The sequence below is a fragment of the Passer montanus genome, unplaced genomic scaffold (assembly GCF_014805655.1).
Source record: "Passer montanus isolate IOZ18808 unplaced genomic scaffold, ASM1480565v1 scaffold16, whole genome shotgun sequence".
In the NCBI taxonomy this organism is placed as follows: domain Eukaryota; kingdom Metazoa; phylum Chordata; class Aves; order Passeriformes; family Passeridae; genus Passer; species Passer montanus.
This window is the reverse complement of record NW_024363160.1, coordinates 12,636,154-12,658,486: the sequence shown is the minus strand read 5'-3', so window position 1 is coordinate 12,658,486 and position 22,333 is coordinate 12,636,154. Positions and strand designations below refer to the sequence as shown.

Below are 22,333 nucleotides of genomic sequence, written 5' to 3'. Positions count from 1 at the left end.
TACAGAATTTTAGGATGATGGTATCCAATTGGTCACATAGCTTTTAAAGAAATTATACTCTGGAAGAGTCTAAGAAAATAATCCAAAACCATGTGTTCTGTAAAGAACCACTTGTTGCCAATACATCCCTAATTCATGTGCTGCAATTATCAGGAAATTCAAAGGCAAATTTTTTAATGCCTTTAGTACAGTGGAAGTCAGACATTTTAGGTCTTTTTAACAAAAGAATAATAAAAAATATATCTATTTGAGTTAGCAGCTTCTGTGATACATCTTAATAGAATTTTTGGGGATTTATCCTCACAACTCAGTATTTGTCACTTGTTCATTGCTTTCTCTGTGGCAGATTTTTCTATAGTGAGGGCAATAATATTTCTTTTCCCTTTCCTCTTCCATAATTTCTGTGAAAAACACTGCAACAGTTACACATTTATGCTTTTTACCTTGGAGCCAGCACTTGACAGCAAAGAAACAACTGAACTTCATCAGACAGGAATGACAGGCAACTGAGGTAAAGTTTCTAACCAAGAGGTGGCAAAAACTTTTAAGCTTATCTTCAAAATATCCACAATATCGTACAAGATTTAGTTCATAGTAACTTCACTTTATCCATTTATGTTGCATTTTTCTGGGTAAAATAACTCATTTGTGAAATTAATGAGGCACACATAGTTGGTGGTAGAAGCACAGCAATAGCATGAAAGCTGGCATTAAGATGTCTACAAACCGGGTATTGGCCCAGTGGGTGTGTTTTCCAGAACCTAAGCCTTTGTTCTGAAGAGTTTAAAATTTCAATTGAACTTTTTTGGTGTGCTTAGAAAGTAGTGCTAAGACAAAAAAAAAGTTTCACTTCCACTAGAAAAAAGAAAATGATAATACCTTATCGTTACAATGCTGAAGTTAGGGTACAGGGATTATTTAAGTCACTAGGTAGAAGGGGAGACAAAAAGTGAAAAACAGGAGAAAGAAACTGGTTAGACTAATACAATCTCTTCCACTTGTAGGAAGAATAAAATATCACAGGACTACATTCAGTGTAAGCAAATTATTGAAATAAATTTATAGAACGTTTCATTTTTCTGGTGGATGCTACCAGCAGTAAGAACATACTGTAGAATGTTATATTACATTAATAAATCAATATCACTCATGTGAAGTAAACAGATTTAATATTTAATTTTTTAGTTACAGTTCAGTTTCTGATGGCAAACCATCAGAAAGCTCTAATATTAGAAATTTTTGAATTTTCAGGAATTATATGCTCTTAAGTGTCCTATGATCTGTGTATTACAATAATATTTACCTTTTTTTGATTGCTCAGCTATGCATGTTTGAAGCAAATCTAAAAATACCAACATTAGTATCAAACCTCTTATGTTATATTCTGTAGTAGTGCAAAAATCAAATACTCTCAGTAATTTAGAATTTGAAAGCATTAAGAAGAGAAGGCCAAAACAAAAGAGAATTATAGGAAGTCTATAAAGTATTACTAATATAATATTTTTACATACATGATTCACATTTCCCATAACACAAATACTCAGATAAATTGGACATTATTAAGTAAATATACATTCAACACTTTTTAAAGCAATATTAGCTGTTCAGATGGTCACAGTGTTCTGACACTTTGAGCTTTGTTCTGCATTCCATTCTCAACCTTGCAAAGGGAAGATTATACAGATAGTAAAATAGATACAGATATTGAAGTCTTTCCTGGAAAATTTAAAAAACAGAACTTGATACACCTGTGAAATCCATTTTTCTCCATGTATAATAATTCTCTTAAGGCATGTAGATCTACATGAATAACTGTAGTCAGTGCAGCATCAGGATTACATAACATGAATCACTTCTATTTTTCCTCAGTTTTTTTTAAATGTTTTTTTGGCTGTTATCAGGTGCACAATTAAAACCACATTTGTTTCTATGTCACTTTTATCAAGTGTTACATATGGCCTTGTCTGATATTTACTTATGTTTTTGACAATTTGAGATGTGTCTTATTTTACAAAGTTTGATTTGTACCTTTTTTAAAGAACTGTGGATAATTTTACACCCTCTTAAATGTACTGATTTAGCTGCAAAGAAATTTAAGTCTTGCCAAACTGTACTGCTGTTTCTCCAGTGTTTCATCTGCATTTCTATAATATAATGGAGTCTAAAGGACAATGAGACAAATAGGAAAACAGTGCAAGAAAAGAGTATTTCTTTGAGAAATATTTCTTCAGGAATATTTCTTCCATAATTATCTGGGAAATCTGTAACAAGAAACTTCTGTCTTTATAGTTGGAGTATTTGTTATGACACATTTTGATTATGGTGACAGCCCTCATCATAAAGACATGCAGTCTTGCAGAATTGTTTTGGAATATACGGTGTAGACTTCAAGTACTCATGATAGGTTTTCAAAGTAAATGAAATTTTCTTTCTGTGCTTCTCCAGAATGTTACATCTATTCATGTTATTTTTAATAGTATCTTTTTTGTTTTGCTGTATGCAAGTGAACAACTTCTGCAGTGGTCTTTAATATCTGATTGAAATATTAACATCTCTGTTTGAATTGTATGGAACTCTAAAATACAATTTAGGAGAAACAATGTCCCTAGAGACAATACAATCAAAAGCCATTTCTTTTAAATTTACCAGTTTAATGTAAATCGTTAAAAAAAAGAAAAAAAGCAACATTCTTGCAGAGAGGATATTTTTTTTGAGTTTGATATATGATTCTCTCACTTAATAGAGAATCCCTGCACTTTGATTCATCCACTTTTGTATGGAGTCAATTTAAATTTTAGCCTTGTGCTAGTATTTAAATTAAAGCAAAACAATATTCAATATGTTCTTTATCCTCTGCAGGTTTATATGAAGTTCTGAGACTCTTTCTCTTCCTTCATTCTGTTATTATTGAAGGCTTAAGTTAACACATTATAATAAAAACTATAATCTATTTGATCAGATCAAAACAAGGCACTTTGGAGGAATGTGGCACTTGTTCTCAACATTCTGCCCTGGTGAAAGGTAACAAGAAGCCTGTCATTTCAGGGGAAAAAAACCAAAACCAAACAACACCTCTGGACTGATTTTAAGTGGCAAAAAATGATGACAAGAATAGAGGAAATAGGACTCTAACTGGGAATAAGGGTAAGCCATTTGGGGGTTTGCAGAGAGGTAACACATGGAAGTAGAAAGGACTCATTATAAATTGCCCTTTCATGCCAAAATGCCAAGCTGCCCTTTCAGTAGCAGCTGGAGACTTACAGCTACTGTAACCTACTTTTTGTTGTGCAGTAAAGTGTTCAATATTCCACTGTTAGTTTATTTTCAGTGAGAATGTGTTAAAAGTGCTGTTGAATCACAAACTGCTGTTGATACAATAGCAACTGGGAAGTGGGAGGCTAGGCAATAATGACCTTTCTTTTTGTATTGCTTCTTTTTGCTATCTTAAAAAACCCACAACAAACACAAATATAATTATTCATATTAAAGCAATATTATCTTGTTTTGACATCCATTTCCTCTTACTCACTTTTAAAATATATTTTTAAAGGTGGCTACATCAGAAGTTTTGCCTTTCTTCCACAACCAGAGAATTAAAAGATTAAAAAGAATGAAAAGAAATTTTAATGCAGTCAAGAAGCTATAAGACACCTCAGGGTATACATTATTAGTAGCCTAATGTGTTGAAAGCACTTTCTCCATTTAGTTGTCTTGCTTCATAAAGTGCCATAGAGAGCAAGTGCATTCAAATAGTGCACAGCTTATATTTGCCTGTGGAACAGAATGGAGTCAGAGGAAGGGGCAGAGCTGTGGGGTAGAAGAGAGTGATTCCAGCCATTCCAGAGCAGGTTTAAGAGGTGAGAGCAAATAAGCCCAGACAGGCAAAACAACAAATGATCACTAAGCTGCAGAGGAAATGAGCCCCAAATACTTGGGACTTGCCATTTCTCTGCTGACAAAAGGTATTCTGAAACTCTGTGACAAGTTGTTTATCTCCTGAAAATACCTGGGGTGGTATTTTTAGGAGATAAGTGGCAAACACCTGTGGGGGTAGTCTGAAATGTCTGAAGTTATAGCTGTGTTGATCACCTATGTGGGCACCAACATGATTGCAGAGTGTTCTGTTGGTTCTTCTCACCACTGTGTTTATTTCAGAGAATGAGGTAATTAAATCCAAGACTTGTTTCAGGCTGTCATTGAGGTCATGAAGTCAGGCTTGAAAAACTGAGAATGAAGCACCTTGTTTCATTCTCATTTCCCAGTGCATGGTACTCTTTGACTTACTGCACTGAAAAACTATTAATTTCCTTTGAGAATTAGTACCTCTTTGAACAGTTTATAATGAGTGTACGAAGTTTTCGGCTTTTCTCCTTTTTTTTTTTCTAATTGTTTACAATATTTTTTAACAATTTTGCAGTCTATAAAAAGGCATTTGCCTAATGCTGCCAATCAGGAGCTCTAGTACAGTGAATCAAAGGAAATTTTTCTTTACAATATTAATGAAATCACTTGATACAGGTTTTGGCTATAAAAATTGTATGAAACAACTTTTTGTTGCTCTGTCTCTTTCTGAAATAAAGCCTGCAATCCTTTACAATGTGAAATAGTGCTCAGAAGCTATTAATCGCATATATTTGATCAATATTAAAATGAATATACATTTTTATATCTGATGCATGTAATAATGTAATTCTTATTCCCCAATTTTGCTTTTTTTATGAGGCAATTACCAGTTATGTTTGGGTAGTTTGTCAAGAGAGCACTTTATGTGCTAAGGAGTACATAACAGGATCCTAAATTCTACTTTTATTTGAGACCTCCTGTGATAGGAAGGACAGTCACTAATTTTAAGACACACAGAATGAAGACATCATAAAATAATGCTGGAAAGGAGGCAAACGGGCAGTTAAAGAATGCCTGTCCATCTCATCTGTGACTGCGTAAGAGTTCAGTGTCATAAAATACAACATAAAATGCAACTGGGGGATAATTTGATTTGTGTTAATCCTTACACTTACTTTTAGCTGTATTAGCAGAAAGGTGATGTAAGGTCAATGCAGATGCACAGTTCAACTTATCCACCTGATAATTCCAATTGTATTCATAAGGCTACTTACTAAAAGTCAGAAGGAAAACCTTATTTACATTTGTAATTACTAATAGATGTTCTACTTCTCTTCCAGTGTGATGCATTAAAATCACAGGAACTAAAAAATGTCATTTTAGCCCACTATTCCCATTATACACTGACCACTCAAATAATAGATCACATTGTTCAGAGGTAGAGTTAAATATGTACAACAAATCTATGTAGATGTGATATATTTGCATATTTCATTAGTTTCCTGCTTGTACAGATGACAAGTCTTGATAAAAAAAAAAAGTAAAATAGTATGTGTCCAAATTCAAAAAATGTTTATTAGTCTGTTTGTGAACAAACACACAAGTTTATGGCTGTTTACTCCAGGGAAAAGTCTGTTACCTGCCTAGCAGAAAATATTGTTTTCACTGTGTTTATTTCCTAAAGCAATTTTGTAAAGTAATAAAAAGGATGAAAAACTTCCTGTGGTGTGTCAACATGCTGGCGCTTCTCACATAATTCAGTCGATTTAACGTTGTTAAAGGAGTTTCAGCAGTTCTTCTTCTCTGGTATCTGATTGCCAAGGAACTAGACTTCCCTTTTTATAACTATTTTCTACTTTAGCTGAATTAAGTAATGTGACAGAAATGGTAGCTGTTTGTCCCTAAAAAGCAAGATCCTCTCCACCCTATCTCCCAATATAATAAAGGGATATTAAAAATTAAGTCTTTAATACTTATTATATTATTATATTAAAAATTATTATAGTTAAAAATTAGTCTTTCAGATATGCAGGAAGTGAACTTATCCTCCTAATATAGGCAGTTCCTTCTATTCCATTAGCTATATAAAGACTGCAGATATCTCCAGAGGGTAATTCCATCTCCTTGAATTAAACACTTACCTCTCCCACTTTCAACAGGAAGTGGCAGGAGGGTACTTTAGCATAATAGCCTACAGGTTGGTAGAGTCACCCTGACATGAGAGACAGGAGCTCTGTGTGCTACTCAGCCTGCAGCCTGATGCCATCTGCCTCACTGCTGGCCAAAAGATCTCTGGGGACAGCACAGGGCTGAAGCTGTGCTTCTCCTTCCAGAGGCTCTCCTCTGTGCTATCCATAGAGCCATGTGTAAAATTTTTGCCAATGATGTTGACGGAGGGCTCATCCACACTTTCTGGTGGGATTCATCCAGCAGGAATATTTCTTAAGTGAAGCAGATAAATACTTATCTCCTGCAGCCTGAGTACTGTATCTCCCATATCCTGGGTGGCTACTCTGTATTACCTACCATGACAAAATAGGACACTTTACTCCCTGTACTACAGAGTAGATTTTATTTTTTGCAGATTTTTTTAACCCAACTTAGTTCTCTGATTTTATAAACAGTGCAGTTCCACAAACAGTTGTTTTTATCACAACTGAAAGTCTGGGTACCTGATGTGGATATACAAGCAGGATGAGAAAAGTCCACATAAATTTCTGCAGCCAAGTTTTCCATGAAAAAGGAAGATCAGCAAAAACACGCAGATGTAGATGTCTTTAACTTAGCAGCTGGGGATTTTCTGTATTTGTGAATGTTGTACTCACATAAGCCTTCTTTACCCCTTTCCCTTCTACTGCCATCATTTGCAATTCCCTGAAGTTCTAAAACTAATGAGAATGTCTCTCAGGTTTTGAGAAGAAATTAAAACCCGTTCTTCTTGAGAGTCTCTCACCTCATAGGAAGTGTTCCACACCATTTTGGAGCATTTAGACTACTTAACTTGTGGCATAATATGTGTGAAAAAAACAGCTTCGGGGAAGACAGATTGATGCAAAATGTTTTGGTCTGCATGAGCAGTGGACTCATTCATTGCTGAATAAAGGGTGTAAATGAAAATATAATGTTTTTCTTTTCATCTTTGCATTCCCATTCATTGTGGCACTATTTTCCCTTCCCAAGTGCAGATGTACCAGGGGGAAAATTATAGCCTTTTTGTAGCACTATTATTGCATAGGGAAGATACAAGTTTTACTGGGTGTTTCTGCATATATATTTGTTTAATATTTCTTCACTGGAATACCAGCCTACAGCAGCTGTGTAGATTTAGAAGAACTCCTAGTGTCCATTGCTCTGCTTTACTGTTTTGTCCAGAAAGGAAAAAAATGTTTCTCTTCTCATGTATGCATTATGAAAAAGATAAACTGAGGGTTCCCATTCATGGAGGAGGAGGGAGGTAATCAAAACATTGTGGAAGCAAAATGATTGAATAACCTTAACTGTCTCTAGAAGGTAAAAAAAGAATGTTAAGTTTAATCCTCAAAACCTTTAGTAAGGTATATTTTATTGGTAAATGTCCACAGAATTGTGACTATTTAATGAGGACCATTCACAAAGAAGCATTCTGCTAAACAGACAGAAAGAGCTGACGTTCAGATACCTGTTCTACTGTTTTAGATGCCATTTCATGTATTAATGTTATTAGTGATTTCCATGAAGTGTTCTGAGGTGTTGAAATGAGTTTTCGTGATACTCCAGATAACGGCAAGAAAAGTCATGAAGTTTTTATTACAAGAGGAGTCATAGAAATGCAACTGCAAATCTCAAACAAATCATCTACAAAACAGATCAAATATGAAACAAATAAATATGAGGCTTTATATTTATTAAATTTATTTGCTTTGTATTTATTAAATGAAGTTCAAGTGACCAGTGACTACATTGATGTTTGGGTATTCACCTGTACATATTTGTATGTGATGAAGATGTTACAGGGAGTGAATATATTACTTTTACCAATTATGTTGTTCTATGCCAGGCAAAAAAAACCCCATAGGTGACTTCTCAAGCTTATATTTAAATATTATGTGCATTCCATTTAAATGTTTTTTTTTCCATTTTATAACTATAGCAATATTAATTTTAAAAGGTTTTCTTTTTTTAAAATCATAAAAAGTGTTTCACAAGAAGAAATATGTCCTTAGGCTGACATAACCCCTATAGAGTTGTGGAGCTAATATTCTTTTCCAGTTACTCTTTAAATAATTGATAAATCACAGTGTGTATGCGTGTTTGATATCAGAATTATTTCCTTTTGCACCAGATTAACATAAATGTATCTTTATATTGCTGTATAAACATAAACTGTATTTTAAAATATTATAGCAAGCTAAATCCTAAGAGGCTGTTGACAAGCTGTTTTAAACAGATTATTTTTAAAGCTGTGTTCTTAATGAGATAGTCAGTATACCTCTCCAGACTATTTAGCAGTGTATGTCTGCACCTTAATTAAGCTAACTACTCTTGCTGCAGCAGTATGGCTATTAGCTCATTCGTTTACCAAACAGTAACCATAAACAGCATTTTCATCTCAAAAATATAATAAGCAGCAGTCAGGAAAACAGAGTATGCAATTTGAATTAAAGAATATTCCCTGTTGTTCAAATAGCAACTAGAACTCTGGAACATCCAGGCTTGCAGACGGCTCTACAGTAAAATAATTTTCATTTACATAGCTGGATAGATGGCATGCCAAACCTAGCTTAAAGCAATTATAGCTATCTGACCTCTATTCAGTCTTCTGATCCAAAACCCTCTTCATTTTACCTTTGTAAGTTCATAGACCAAACCAAAATAAAACACATCTTATTTGTTTTATGCTTAGTTTTTCTTTTAAAAAAGAGTAGAATCAGACTCATGGAAACGTCCTACTTCTGGTTATAATACCAGTCAGTCGTTACAGTGGGGTGACTTAGGAGGCTGTTTGCATCTTGACCAGGTCAGCAGCAAATAATAAAGAAACCAACTTGCCTCATTCGTTGTCTGTGTAGCTTCACTGGCCATGTTAGGTTTATGTTGTCAAACTACAACTCTGATGCATGCTTTTTTCCCTTTGGATTTGAATATTGAATTTCCTTCAGCTCCAGAAATGTTACCCTTTCATCTTAAAAAAAGGTCTTGTGAGTTTTTTTGTTGTTGTTGTTTTGGGGGGTTTTTTGTGTGTTGTTGTTGTTGTTGTTTCTTTGTTTGTTTTGGGTTTTTTATTTTGTTGTGTGGTTTTTGTTTTGTTTTTTTTTTTTTGTGTTTTTTTTTTTTTATGTTTACATCTTCTATCCCAAACACTAGAAGATTAGAAAAGTTCATATTAATAAAGGGATTATTTTCAACAGCGCCAATCTTTTTATCAACTTCTTACTAGCTCTTTGTATTCTTTGTCTCTATCTCTATCTCTGTGTTTACTCCTGTTATTTCATTCGTATTTCTTGTTGAGCTCAAGGGAGTCTACCAATGCAGAGTTACCAGTGCTAAATAACTTTTACATTTTGACATATTAATACTTTTGTCATCAAAAAGCACTAGATAGCCATATTTTCTGTAAGATGCATACTCTACTTATCTAATGGAAAGAGAAGGAAGTGTCATGGCTAAATAATTAACTCCTTAGAATCCCAAAACAGAGGAAATAAGTAGCACAGTAGAATTTGTAACTAAGAGTGGGCTTGGGAAATACCCCTAGTCTTGGGAAATATCCCTGGTCTTCGGAAATATCCCGTAGAACCAGAAACATGATAGAACAACATGAGATCTCCTCATCTGGCAAGCAGGAAGAGTGCAAATATTTTTGATATATACCATTAATAACAGAGAGGAGAAGAAAAGGGTTGGTTGACTCCATTTTGAAAAGAAAATTAGTGGCAGGCAGTAAAAAGAAAGGAAAGATATTGATCAGAATTTTTGATCAGAATTTACTCAAATGGTCAGTTATAAACAGATGATTGTCACCATTGATAAGTGGGACACAATCTTGAAGTCATATCGTAGAAAACAGAGAGGATATTAGGTATACATTAGTGAGAAACATTTTAGATATATGCATTCCAAGTATACCCTCATTACATTACCTCAAACCTACAAGAGATTGAGCTTCTGTTCTAAATCCATTTGCTAAGTACAGAAAGTTTCTAAATGAAATAAATAGCAGTAAATTAGAAGTTATAAATTTTGTGTGGCACAGAACAACCAGTGCATATGGTTTCAGAGTAAAAACTCTCTTCATATAACTGTATTTCATTACTGGTTTTCTTTCAGTTGTGACCAGCTCGAATATAAATCTTATCCAAATTGTAATGTGTATGTTAATATCCATTTAATTACTGCTAGGAACAGTTAGTACTGATGCTGAAAGAGTAATTCTGTATTTGATGGAATTTGTGCCTTCATGCATCTTTGGGATTCTCTTCTTCTTTGATTTTGAGCTTATGCTCTCACAGCAGTCTGTGTTTTATGAATAGGCATGATACTTAGCAGATATTTAGTCGCTTTGTTCAGTTCTAATTTCTTAAAATTACACACTATTTTTTATATACTACTATTTTGAGAGTTTTTATGAAAATGTCAAATTTATGCAGTTAATTCTCTTATTGAGACAATATATAATAATGTAATCTCGTACAAATTTATTATACAGCATCTGTTTTTGTTCCAGCTTGACATAAATGCATTTCACTTGTAAATTATAGCTTTTATGTTCTAGTTATGCCATTGTCTTCATTATACCTTTGTTGAATAATTTGTTTCCTGATTTTTCTTTTAACTATAGTGCTGGAGTAATTTTCTCAGTAAGTGTGTGTGTGCATTTTTGTTTCAGGAAGGATAATGTCCTTAATAGACAACTAGAATTTCACTAATGTAATGATAGAAGACATTGTAGAAAAAAAAAAGAAAGAATATTTTTTTTGGTTGATTCCAGTAATTTAAGTGTCATAAGGACAATTCCTCCTTTGATATCGCTTTTAATGTTGAAGCTCAGAGAATTGTACACATCTTGGTATCTTGAAAATGTGGGATAATATTATTTGTATTTATTAGTTTATGATATTATAGCATCTCAGAATATCAGGTTAGAAGGGGACCTTGAGGATAATCTGATCCAGTCTTTCTTGGCAAAGGCACAGTCTAGACAAGATGCCCAGAACTCCATTCAGGTGAATCTTAAAAGTATCCAAAGCTGGGGAATCCACTGCTTCCATGGGGAGGTTATTCCAATGACTGATTGTTCTCATTGTCGAAAATTTTCCTCTTGTGTTTGATCAGAATTTGCATGGGGGTATCTTATTACCCCTGGGTTTTCCCTGTGACTCCTTGTAAAAAGGGTGTCCATCTTGGTAATCATCTTTTAAATACTGGAACATGGTAATAAGGTCTCCCCTAACCCCTCTATTTTCAAGGCTGAACAATCCCAGTACTTTCAGCTTTTCCTGATATGGCAGACTTCCCAGTCTTTTGATTGTCTTTGTGGCCTTTCCATGGACCCTCTCTAGATCATGTTTGAACTACAAGAAATACTGATAGAGCAAAAATTGACTAAACAATCTCCTTTACTGCTGAAATGCAATTAGACAGGGAGTTGCTGTTCTGAAATCTGTCCAAAATGCACACTTCAGTAAAAGTCATCTATAAATTTTCTTGTAACATCCTCAGTGCCTGTCTTAGCCATTCTTAATGCCAATAAATGGGAGGGTCAAGAAAATCCCTTGGTCTTAGCTATTCTACTTCTCCCTATTTAAGGATGAAAAGATCATATCCAAAGCAAGAAAAATATGCCATCTATTATTAGTGTCATTTAAAAATATTGTTAAAATCAAATGGTTCCTTAACACACTTCTCAAAGATAAATGGAAAAAAAAAGTCTGAGATTAAAATTAATTCATTTATGCAAAAATTTTTACCCTACTCTTTTTTCTTCCTTGACGTCCTCTACCCCTTTGGCCTACCTTTCATCCATGGTCCCACTGACACACAGCTCTTTACACTTGTATTTGACCATAATGATCAGTATCTGAGCATTCCTTTTCAGAAATACAAGAAGATACCTGAGAAAACCCATATTTACAGAGATTTTTGCATACTATTGTATAATGCATTCTTAGTTATGAGGTGAAATTGGAGATCAGTAGAGGAAACTGTATTCCTTAGAAGGGAATGAAATTAAAGACTTTTTAAGCTAATGGCTCAGCAGCTTGTTAAGAGAAAGAAGGTTAAGGAGAGTCCAATCTTTCCTATTTATGGCAATCTGGAAGCTTTATTGCAAAAGAGTTTCTCATCAAAAGTCAGCTCAGGGTATAAATGAATACAGTGTTAGAGTGAGCCTGTGATTAATCTGAATACAGAGTAGAGTCAGGCCTGTTCACGTATCAGGAGGAAGGGCAGAGTGTATTTTATAAAATATGAGGATGTGGCTTTTAACTATACAAGCACTACAAAGTAATTTTGTAGTGTTTCAAGTGAAATTTAAAATGATCAGTTATACAGATGAATGAGGAGCTTCCAGCAGAAACAGGTACTGAAAAACTCAGCTGTTTATAACGATCTTACATATGAAATTTATTTTTCTTTTGTAATTCAAAATTTAGCAATTGTGTTAATATCAAGTTTATTATCATGTGAACCGAATTCTCAACACCTATTCCATTTTATGTCAAGCAAATTATCTAAGTAATGTAATAGCAAGTTATTTTTTTAGCTTACATGAAGGTTATCTGGTGCTGTCAGCCAAATTGTCTCATAAATATTGCTGTTATTCCTGAGAGCTTCAAGATAATAAAATTGTGTAATTCTTTTAGACAGAAGTGAAATGTGATATGACACAACAAAGACAAGGTGTTTCTATAATTTTATTTTTAATCCACTCAAACTAAAGTAAATGAATGGGTTGATTATAGAGTGGTGGAAGATTTAATACCTGTAAAGACTAAAGAAAAGCTCTTTAGCTTTGTTGCCTCAGGTAAAGGTATTTGTCTATTCTACTGGCAACTGGCCAATTTAATGAATTTTGAAATCAGGAATTAATTTAGACTGGTATGCTGTGGTGTAAGTATTAAATGTATTTCAAAAATCACTAGCTACATTTCTATTAGGTTCTGTCAATACAGTTGTCTCCTTTTATATACAATTGTATATGTTGTGATGGGATAAAATTCCTCATTTCTTCTGTTATTTTAATATCCCTTTTGTCATATTAAATGCTGGACTATGAACTGCAAATATTATTATCTGTTCAGAACTGAGGAATCCTGAAACAATGAAAACTTGGCAAACTGTTAACTCTTCATGAGCAAAGTCATTAGATTGTCTACAGACTGAGGGCAGAGGAACAAAATACATTTAGTTGCAGTCTTCGTCAGAATGCTTTATTCTATTTCAGTCCAGTCAGAATGAAAAGACCAGGTTGGAAAGAGGGACCTAAAAGGAAAGGAGCCATTTGACTCAGTAATGAAGTGCTCAAAAGCTGTGGATAGGACTTCTAGGGGGAGGGCATAAAAGGAGAGTAATGACCTTCAGCAAACATATCATATACAGAGCAAACCTCAGATGAAAATGTCAGTTGGGTTGTGATGGATTTTTCTTCCAGTACTTCCTAACAGTTCAATTGGAAACTTTAGGTGGGAACCAAAAGTATAGATACCTAAATCCAAATCTTAAACTGAATTTGTAGGAGTTATGGTTTGCAGTTCCCTTCCCAAAGAAGGCTGAGGAGGGAGGAAGATGTCTCAGCTGTAACGTATGTGCTGGTGAAATCTCTTAAGAAGTAGTTAGAGAAATTGCAAAGGAAAGCTGACAGAGAGGGTGAAATCTGGAATGGGGATGTGGAGAAGGTGATTGTTAACAAGCCAGGAAAAATCTATAATAGCACCTATTGTGATTGAGGAAAACTTAGCTAACAAGACATTTCAACTTACAGATTTTCTTCATAGGGAAATGATCCCTCCTCAGGCAGTGATGCATTAAGATCCTGCCCACAGGAGCTGAAGTTTCAAGCCTAATGGCAGAGTAAATTAAAAATAAAATGGAAGCCTGGCAGGCTGGAAAAGCTGTGAGATTAAGGATCATTTGTCCCATGAGGAAATGATGTATTGGTTGGTCATGAGTGACTCACTCCTGTGTGTGATGAAAACTTTGGTCTAGTGTCTGGACCTGATATTGTGGGAAGTCTTCCATCTACCAGGAGGTTAAATCTGAGGGATGTTGCAAAAGCCATCTAGTCAAATGACAATTACCTGAGACTGCTCATTCATGCAGGCATGACTGATTTCAGTGTTACTCTAAGCAGATAAAAAGTGGCTGCAAGACACTTGGAGGAAGGCTGAGGGGATCAGAGCTTTTGTAATGTGCCAGTCAGTTCTCCTGGTCATTCAGGAAAAATGTGTGTCATTCTGTGCTCATATGCACTACCAAAACAGGCTCTGGCTTCTTTGACGACAGCATGAACTTGCAAGAAAATACAGAGTGAAATGGACCTGGCTTTGCCTGAAGAAAAGAAAAATGTTTCAATTTAAGAAAAATTGCACAAAGGGCAAGCAGTTTGTTTTTTGGTTCTGTGATGGATTATATGAGAAGCAATGGGATTAAACTGCAAGTGGAAAGAGGTCTGGTTCGATATAAGGAGAACTTCCAATGCTAAGTAGAGGTGTATTTGCTAATAGAATGACTTCTGAGGCATTAAAAGACTCATCATGGCAGGACTCTACAAATGGGTTCGACAAACAGCTTTAACGATTGAGTTGCTTTTCAGCAACAGTTGCTGTTCTTTTCTGTAATCATAAAATGAACAAATTCATATCAGTGCTTGCAACCTGCATTCAGAAATACTAGGATAAGATAAACTGTGGATACTATTAAAGTTTTTCCTCTGTCATTCTGTGAAAAATTCTGAAAGTAAATACTATATACTGGATATTATATAGTCTAAATGTTAAGTTGTAATGAAATGGTAAATGAAAAGTAAAATTGAAGTTGGGCTTATCTATAATATTTAATTGCCTTGAAAAATCAAGAGGTAATGAAATCTGGTATTTTACACCAGGAGACACATATAGATCAATTTTTAATAGTTTAATTTAACAGTTTAAGTCTGGTTTCTGCTGGAAAAATGACATGGCTTCCTTGCCCTGTAGTAATAAGTAACACCAGCTTTTTTAACTCTTAGTGTGATTGATACTGCTGTAATCATACTCCAGCGAGCAACTACTATTATGATATAAGCCACAATTATTCAGTTGCATTCATTATCTGAAGCAATGATTCTAGTGTCTCCTTCTGGGTCAGGTTTTTTTCATATCACTTCAATTCTTCGTGTTCACAGTCCTTCTAATATGCCTTCAGTACAGAGAGACATGTTTCTTACTTTCAGATGGGACCATAACAGCTGTATGCATGTTCCTGTTGGTATTTTATTTATGGATATTCACTGTTACAAAGCTGTTTGTAACACATGAATCTTCTTTAAAGAGGCACAATAGAAATATTGTCATTTAGGTGACATCCAGTTTTAGGAATGGCTGTTAAATATTGCAGGATTAAGTGACACCTTTCATCTGTCAAGTGAAAAAAAAAAAAAGCACAACACTTTCTAAAAAAGAAAATTTTAATTGGAGTAAAACTAATTTCAGTGCTATTATTGGAACATCACAGATGTTTGAAGAGTAGGTTTTGTGTTTTTGTCCTTAGGGCTCCCACTATGCTTTTGTATAATAGGCACAAATCTGGTATTTCTTTCTGATATCCATCCATTACTTCTGTGCTTGTAGTGTTCAGTGTATCACTGAATCCCTTTGAGTGAGAAGGAAAAAGGTTTAATAATGTGCAGGTTTGTGATCACATTTCAGATGGCCATTTGTGCTTTGATAGCACTTTTATGTGTCCTAAATTAATAATAACTCTCAATATACAAATATTTTCCTTCAAAAGTTTCAAAACCTCTCTTAGGAATGATTTGTATTCATCTGCTTCTGTTTCTGGACGTGCATTCCTGGCTTTTACTGGCTATATTTTGTTGTCCCCAAAAGTATTTATCAAATACCTGCATGGAAGCTCTCTGCTTATTTTGTACAGCTGGCTAATGAAGGTAGTCAGTAGGTTTTAAAAGGAATCTTGTAGAGTTCTGCTTTCCAGATGTGACCTCAAGATTATCTCAGGCCTCTCTTCCTCTACTCCTATATAGGATTAAAATAAAACATTCTAGTTCCCATATGGATTAGGATGATTCATGAGAACTGTTAAACTGTACCAGAATGAAGATCCATCTAGTCCTGTGTCTGGTGATAACAGAAGAATAGTTATAATTCCTTATGTCTTTCCAGCCATCTGCTACTTTAGGACTTCTTCAGACAGCTGATTAGGGACTTCCTGAATAATGTCTACTGTGTCCTCATTGTTTATAAACTTTACAAGTATTTGATTGCTTTTTAAATTTGTTTTGGCTTGCAAGAGAGATTTTATAACATTGATTATATAAGCTGAAACATATCATCTTGGTTCTCACTTTTGTTCTCATCTAGGAACCATAGTGAGGATGACTCAGCCTGCAGGTATCTATAGGAACAGACTGGAAAGCAGAGGTCATGCTTGTGCTTATGCATTATTCAGTGTTGAATCAAGCCTCTCCTCTATGTAACTGTTCGTACCTTCTGGAGATTTTCCCTTTCTTCCTTCAAAGAAGTTTATGCTGAGCTCTTCAGGCTGAGTGTGTTTGCAATCCAGTGTGTCTAGTCTTGACAAAAATCCAACTAGGACATGAAAATTCTAGGAATGATGGAAGTAATCCCAGACTTTTATCCTTTGAACCAAAATGTGATCAACACACGACAGAGAATGATGCTATCACTGGTAGGTCAAGAGGCAGATGTGAATTAAATACTTTGTATGCTCCCATATTTTCCAGAACATATTGACTGATCATTTTGCATAACTTATACGGATTTTTAGTGTGAATTCTAAAATCTACTGCAGCTTGTTAAACCAGCGCCAAGAATTGCTATATTTGTTCTATAGGCAATTATTTGAATGCATTCACCAATATATGATGTATTTTGTGGGGGCTGTTGTGTGATTCTTTCAAATCTTCTCTGATTCTTTTAATGCTCATAAACTCTTGGACAATAAAATTTCATCATATTGACTGATCATTTTGCATAACTTAACTTATACGGATTTTTAGTGTGAATTTTAAAATCTACTGCAGCTTGTTAAACCAGCGCCAAGAATTGCTATATTTGTTCTATAGGCAATTATTTGAATGCATTCACCAATATATGATGTATTTTGTGGGGGCTGTTGTGTGATTCTTTCAAATCTTCTCTGATTCTTTTAATGCTCATAAACTCTTGGACAATAAAATTTCACTGTCTTACCACAATTTCCCTATCCCATTGAGTAAATAAAAACCTAGCAAGGACAGAAAGTAACACTAGCCAACTAGTAATTTGAACTGGTATGTACTCTTTCTTATTCAGTAACATAACATTATCACAGCATGGACTCATGTTTTCTTCCAAATCTTAATGATCTGGCTTCCTCTTTGGAATCACTTAACATCCCAATGGCACAAACTGTATTGTCACTTGTCTTCATCTCTATGCATGAGATGAAGAAGTATGTAATGAATTTACATTCTTCTCAAGCTATTCTATTTTAATCACCTATTAATGAATGTGAGTCAGCAGTTGTGTAATGTAAACAATTGATAGAGAAGGTTACAGAGTCTAAATTGTTTGGGGAAATCCATATCAATGGCTAGCATAAATTAAAATTTTAAAAGGTTCTTTTAAATTGGAAAATAACTGTGACCTGCAAAATTATATGATATCTACAGACTGCAAGAAAATGAGAGATCAAATAATGTGTGAAAGCATGGGGAGTATCTCATTTATTGCCTAAGTCAGCAAAAGGCTGAGCAGGCACTGGTGCCCACTTGTTTCATATGTTGCCTTGGCTGTTTCCCCAGGAACTCCAATGGAATGGTCTCTGTCAGGATCTCTGTCCTAACAACACCTACTCTGTTATTCTTTCTTCTAGAGGACCAGATGTATTACCTGAGTCTTAATTGTCTATCATCTTTCCCATTATCCCTTTAGAACTTTGAGTCTAATTTACAGTATATTTTGTCATGAAATAGGATCAAAGCAAGTGTGGTACACATAGAGTTTTCACACACCTGATTTCTTCTATTTAAATTTTTAAGGGTTGGAGAAACCTGGAATCTCTTGATCTTACTACTTTTAAGAGTGCTTGTGCTTATTGAAAGATACATTTCCTCATCATCTCATGGGGATCCTGTGATTAAATTGGAACAGCAAATTTCATTAATACAAATAGGTAAGAAAGGGGGAAAAAAAACCATAATAAATAGTAGTTTTCAAATTACACTTTAAAATCCTCATATGGAAACTGAAAATAAATATTGCTGTGCTATTGGCCCCAAGAAGGTCTGAAATGGTATCTCTCAGAGGAGTGAACAATTCAGTTCAGCTTTAACTGAATGTGAAAATTTAAAACACAGCTTTTATGAGCTTAATCAGCTGCATTTCAGCAGAAGGCAACAATAATAGGCTACAATTCATGGGAAAAGATAATAGTATGGAACAGTATTCTTCTGCATTACTGCTTCTAGGGCATGAAGACTTGAAAATAAAATTTTAAGAGCCCCAAATATTTGCAATTGTTGTGCACACCTGAAGCCAAGGTCTGCTCATTTGTGTACCTGCTGAGAAGTGCTGTGTTCCATGTTCTTGTTTGTTTCCTCTGCAGAGCAGGCACAGCCTTCACTGTGAAAATATCCATCTGTGGTTGCAACATCTAGTGCACAAAAATGACTGAATTTGGCCATGGGACATTTTTCATTATGTTCCACTTCATATCATCTCCCTGCCCAGTACTCTTGATGTCTATGATGTCCAAACATACTGTGAGATTAATTTTTGGAGCATAGCTAGTAAAATGTATTTGTACCATTAACAATCAGTTATATTTTGAACCAATCTTCTTTGATAGCTTTCACTAAAATATATTCTTCCCATCCCTGAAAGTTTTCAAAGCCAGAGCTCTGGAGGGAGCTCTGAACAACCTGGTCTAGTGAAAGGTGTCCCTGACCACAGTAGAGGGTTGGAACCAGATGATCTTTAATGTTCCTTCCAATCTAAACCATTCTGTTTTTCTATGATACCACTATTAGTGTTGTATTATGACCACTTATCAATTTCCTTGTCAGAATCAAGATACTTCAGTGACCTTTTTTCTGACTTCTTCCTCCTTCCACCTTGAATTGATCATCAATTCCCAAATTACTTTCTCTGTGATGTTCTTAGATATTTTTTTTCCTAATTTGTATTCATGGAATCAGAGTAGAATATCATCCCTCAGCACCTGTTTTTTTTGTGCTTGAAGTAGAAGCAGGTAGTTTTTGCTAACTTCAGATCAGTCTACATTGTATTTGCCTTCAGACAAGAGGTATTTTTTTCCCCTAGCTTCTTCTTCTGTCTCCTTTTGTGCCATCCCTGATTTTTAATTGCTCTGTACAAACACATATTTCTAAATAATATTCTCAGAATGCGACTGTTTTTTTCATATAGTGTCTGCTGTTATTTTATTTTATTTACTTTTATTTACTTTATTTTATTACTTTATTTATCTGCTGGTGTTTTATTTAGAAATGTTACATTCATGTATATTTGCAGTGTATTGTACTGGTGAAATAAAATTTTATTTAATTGCATCAGTTACACAGTGTTGTGTACTATGATTGTGCTTAATTACACATAGTATTACAGTGAGTTCACTAAACTTATGGAAGACTGTAACAACATTTCTCTTTTAGATAACCAGTAAAGTAACTGAAGATTTTTTTTTTCTCCTTTCTGGAAAATGTTTACTTTTAGGTTTTAAGGACCAAATAATTTAGGCCTGGAAATTAAATTTTACTCAATATACATTGTAAAATGCGGGGAAGAGCATATGTATGCTGCCTAATTGTTGAACTTTTTTATTCCGTAATGTTCAATATTTATGCACATGAATGATAAACATTTAGGTGTTCCTAAAACTAATCATACTTATCAGTTTTTAGTTTCAGGTAGACTTGAACAACTATAATGCAGTTTTGAAGTTTCTGTAAAAGAATTTAAAATAATGTATTTCAAGAAATCACCTTATTACTGGAAACATAGTTTAATTGTTTTAATTAATCAAAATAACAGCAGTTAAAACAACCTTGTAATCTAGGTGATTAGATTGTATTTTAGAAAATGAGCTGGAAATTTTTGAATGAGAAAATGATGTTTCAAGTATGTACTTACATTTCAGAAGAACATTGACTGTACACAATGCAACTAATGTACCTTGTACCTGTTAAAAAAATGCAATCTATGCGTTTCAAGTAAATAAAAACAATCCAAAATTAATTAATATGTAACTGTAACTTGCCACTAAGTAAACATTTTCAGTATTTTGTTTAGAAAGGTAAATTTTTTCTTAACATTCTACTTTCAGAAGTTAAAATTTTCGGGCTATTAGCGGTAGTCTCCTTAGATTACAATACATGGTTTTGACAAGGACTTTAATAGTTTCTACTAACACAAACAGGGATTTATCATGCTGGAGTAATTAATGGTTGATTTAAAAATAAATCCCGGAAGTCTTCAAGTATTTTTTAGATCAAAAAAAGCGGGTTTTATCTGCTTTTTATTTAAAAAAAAATCACGTTAGATAGTTGGTATACTGTATGGATTAATTTTATACTATTTCTTTGTACTTTGAATGTCCTTCAATTAGCATTGAAGAATGAAGGAGGGGTAGAAATGTTCTTCTGGCACTTTTGATGCAGGATACATTTGAAAACCAACTGAAATTGGTTGCAGCATGTTCTTGACAGTGGGAATTATCCTTTGATAGCAAAATTGTGGGATGTCAGTGACACCTGCTCAGTATTTGTATGAGGAATTCAAAGAGCTTGTGACTGAAGCTGGTTCTGAAGTCTGCAAAACACATTGTCAACACATCTCTGCATGTTGTTTGGGGACAATATTGTAAACACTGGAGGAAACTCGGTGGTGATTCTTCTTTTCTTCTAAAAAGATGTTGCAGGTTGGTTGAAGCAGTTTAATGTTATATTGTGGTTTCAGGCTTTCCAGCTCATTCAGTTACATTCCATACAGAGACCTAGTTGACAATGTCTTTAATTTAAATGTTTTTATTCTAGGTATTAGGTATCTGTGATGAATGCACATTTTAGATTTACTAGGTTTCAAAAGCTTTTGGAGCTTATGCTTAAAAAGCAACATTTTTCTTCTAGTAATGGTAGGAATGATAGGTTCTACACATAATTCTCTTTGTATTGGACACTTGTGTCAGAAAGCTGGCAATGTTTGTTCAGATGGGGTCCATGAACTGCAGGGCTAAGCAGAAGCTTGTAATGAGTTAGTTGTCTCAGCCTGATTTTCTCTTTACTTTTACTAGGGACATTGTTGAATGTTTCAAGAAAACCTTGAACAATTATCAGAACTGATTTTGCATACTTGATTTTGCACCTAGGATACAAGGGTAGAGTAAATTATATTTCCAAAGCTCTTCCATCCCAAAGCTTCATCATTCCTTAAGGAAAGGAACTTCCTAAGAGTTTGATGACTTTGGAGGTTGGCAGTAAGTTGCTCTGAAATAATTTTGAGTTAAATCTTCTAGTTTATTTTATATCTTCTAATAAGAAAAAAAAAAAGAAAATTACATATTGTTTCAGAATTTAGAAATAATTTTGTCTGTATGCACCTCTCCTGGATTCTAAACAGCAGAATGAACAACACTGACCACAGAAATATGCCGTTGCTCAAATGAGTGTGCCAAAGTTTCAGTTCATTTACTGCAGGAGATTTTATTTTATTTTTTGCAAGCATAATTTGGAAGGGAGAGTCTAATATATGTGTCTAAAATCCAGTTGGGGATTTTTTGTTTTGTTTTTCATTCTAGTGCCCGAGTATTAATCTATTTCTTTATTCATTTTTATAGATTAAAAAAATCAACAGGAATTTTCCCGTAAACCAGCAGGTAAGAAAAAAGAACATTTGGGTTTTTTAAATTCATAATTCTAATTCTCACTTGAACTATTTTTAATTGTGTGGTAGCTGTTCATTATTCTACCTGAATAATTCTCAGTTGATTTTCTTTAGAGAATACCTTGGTGTTTTTATTTTCTCAACTCAAAGGGACTTGGAGTGTTTCATCAAAGTAAGAACATACCTAATCTTTTCAAATTAACCTATTTCATGCAGATATATATACTTTTCTTCAGCTTGTGACTTACCAGTTGTACTATAAAAGGGGAATTTTATCATTGTCCTTCACAGAATTAGCCAGAATAAATCAATGTTCCAAAACTCTGAAAATGTATGGTCTTTTTTTTTTTTCCCATTGACAAATGCAGGAATAAAAAAATTAATATCTACACTAC

At 34.2% G+C, this 22,333-nt stretch overlaps 1 protein-coding gene across 3 annotated transcripts in view; it reads left to right on the top strand.

Annotated features, from left to right (window-relative positions):
• Positions 1-22,333, top strand: part of SNTG1 (syntrophin gamma 1) — a 318,307-nt gene that overhangs the window by 225,460 nt on the left and 70,514 nt on the right. For all 3 annotated transcript variants that reach the window (XM_039703013.1, XM_039703012.1, XM_039703010.1), the window contains one exon: positions 21,892-21,930. In XM_039703013.1, the coding sequence (XP_039558947.1) occupies positions 21,892-21,930 (39 nt within the window). The remainder of the gene's footprint in view (positions 1-21,891; positions 21,931-22,333) is intronic.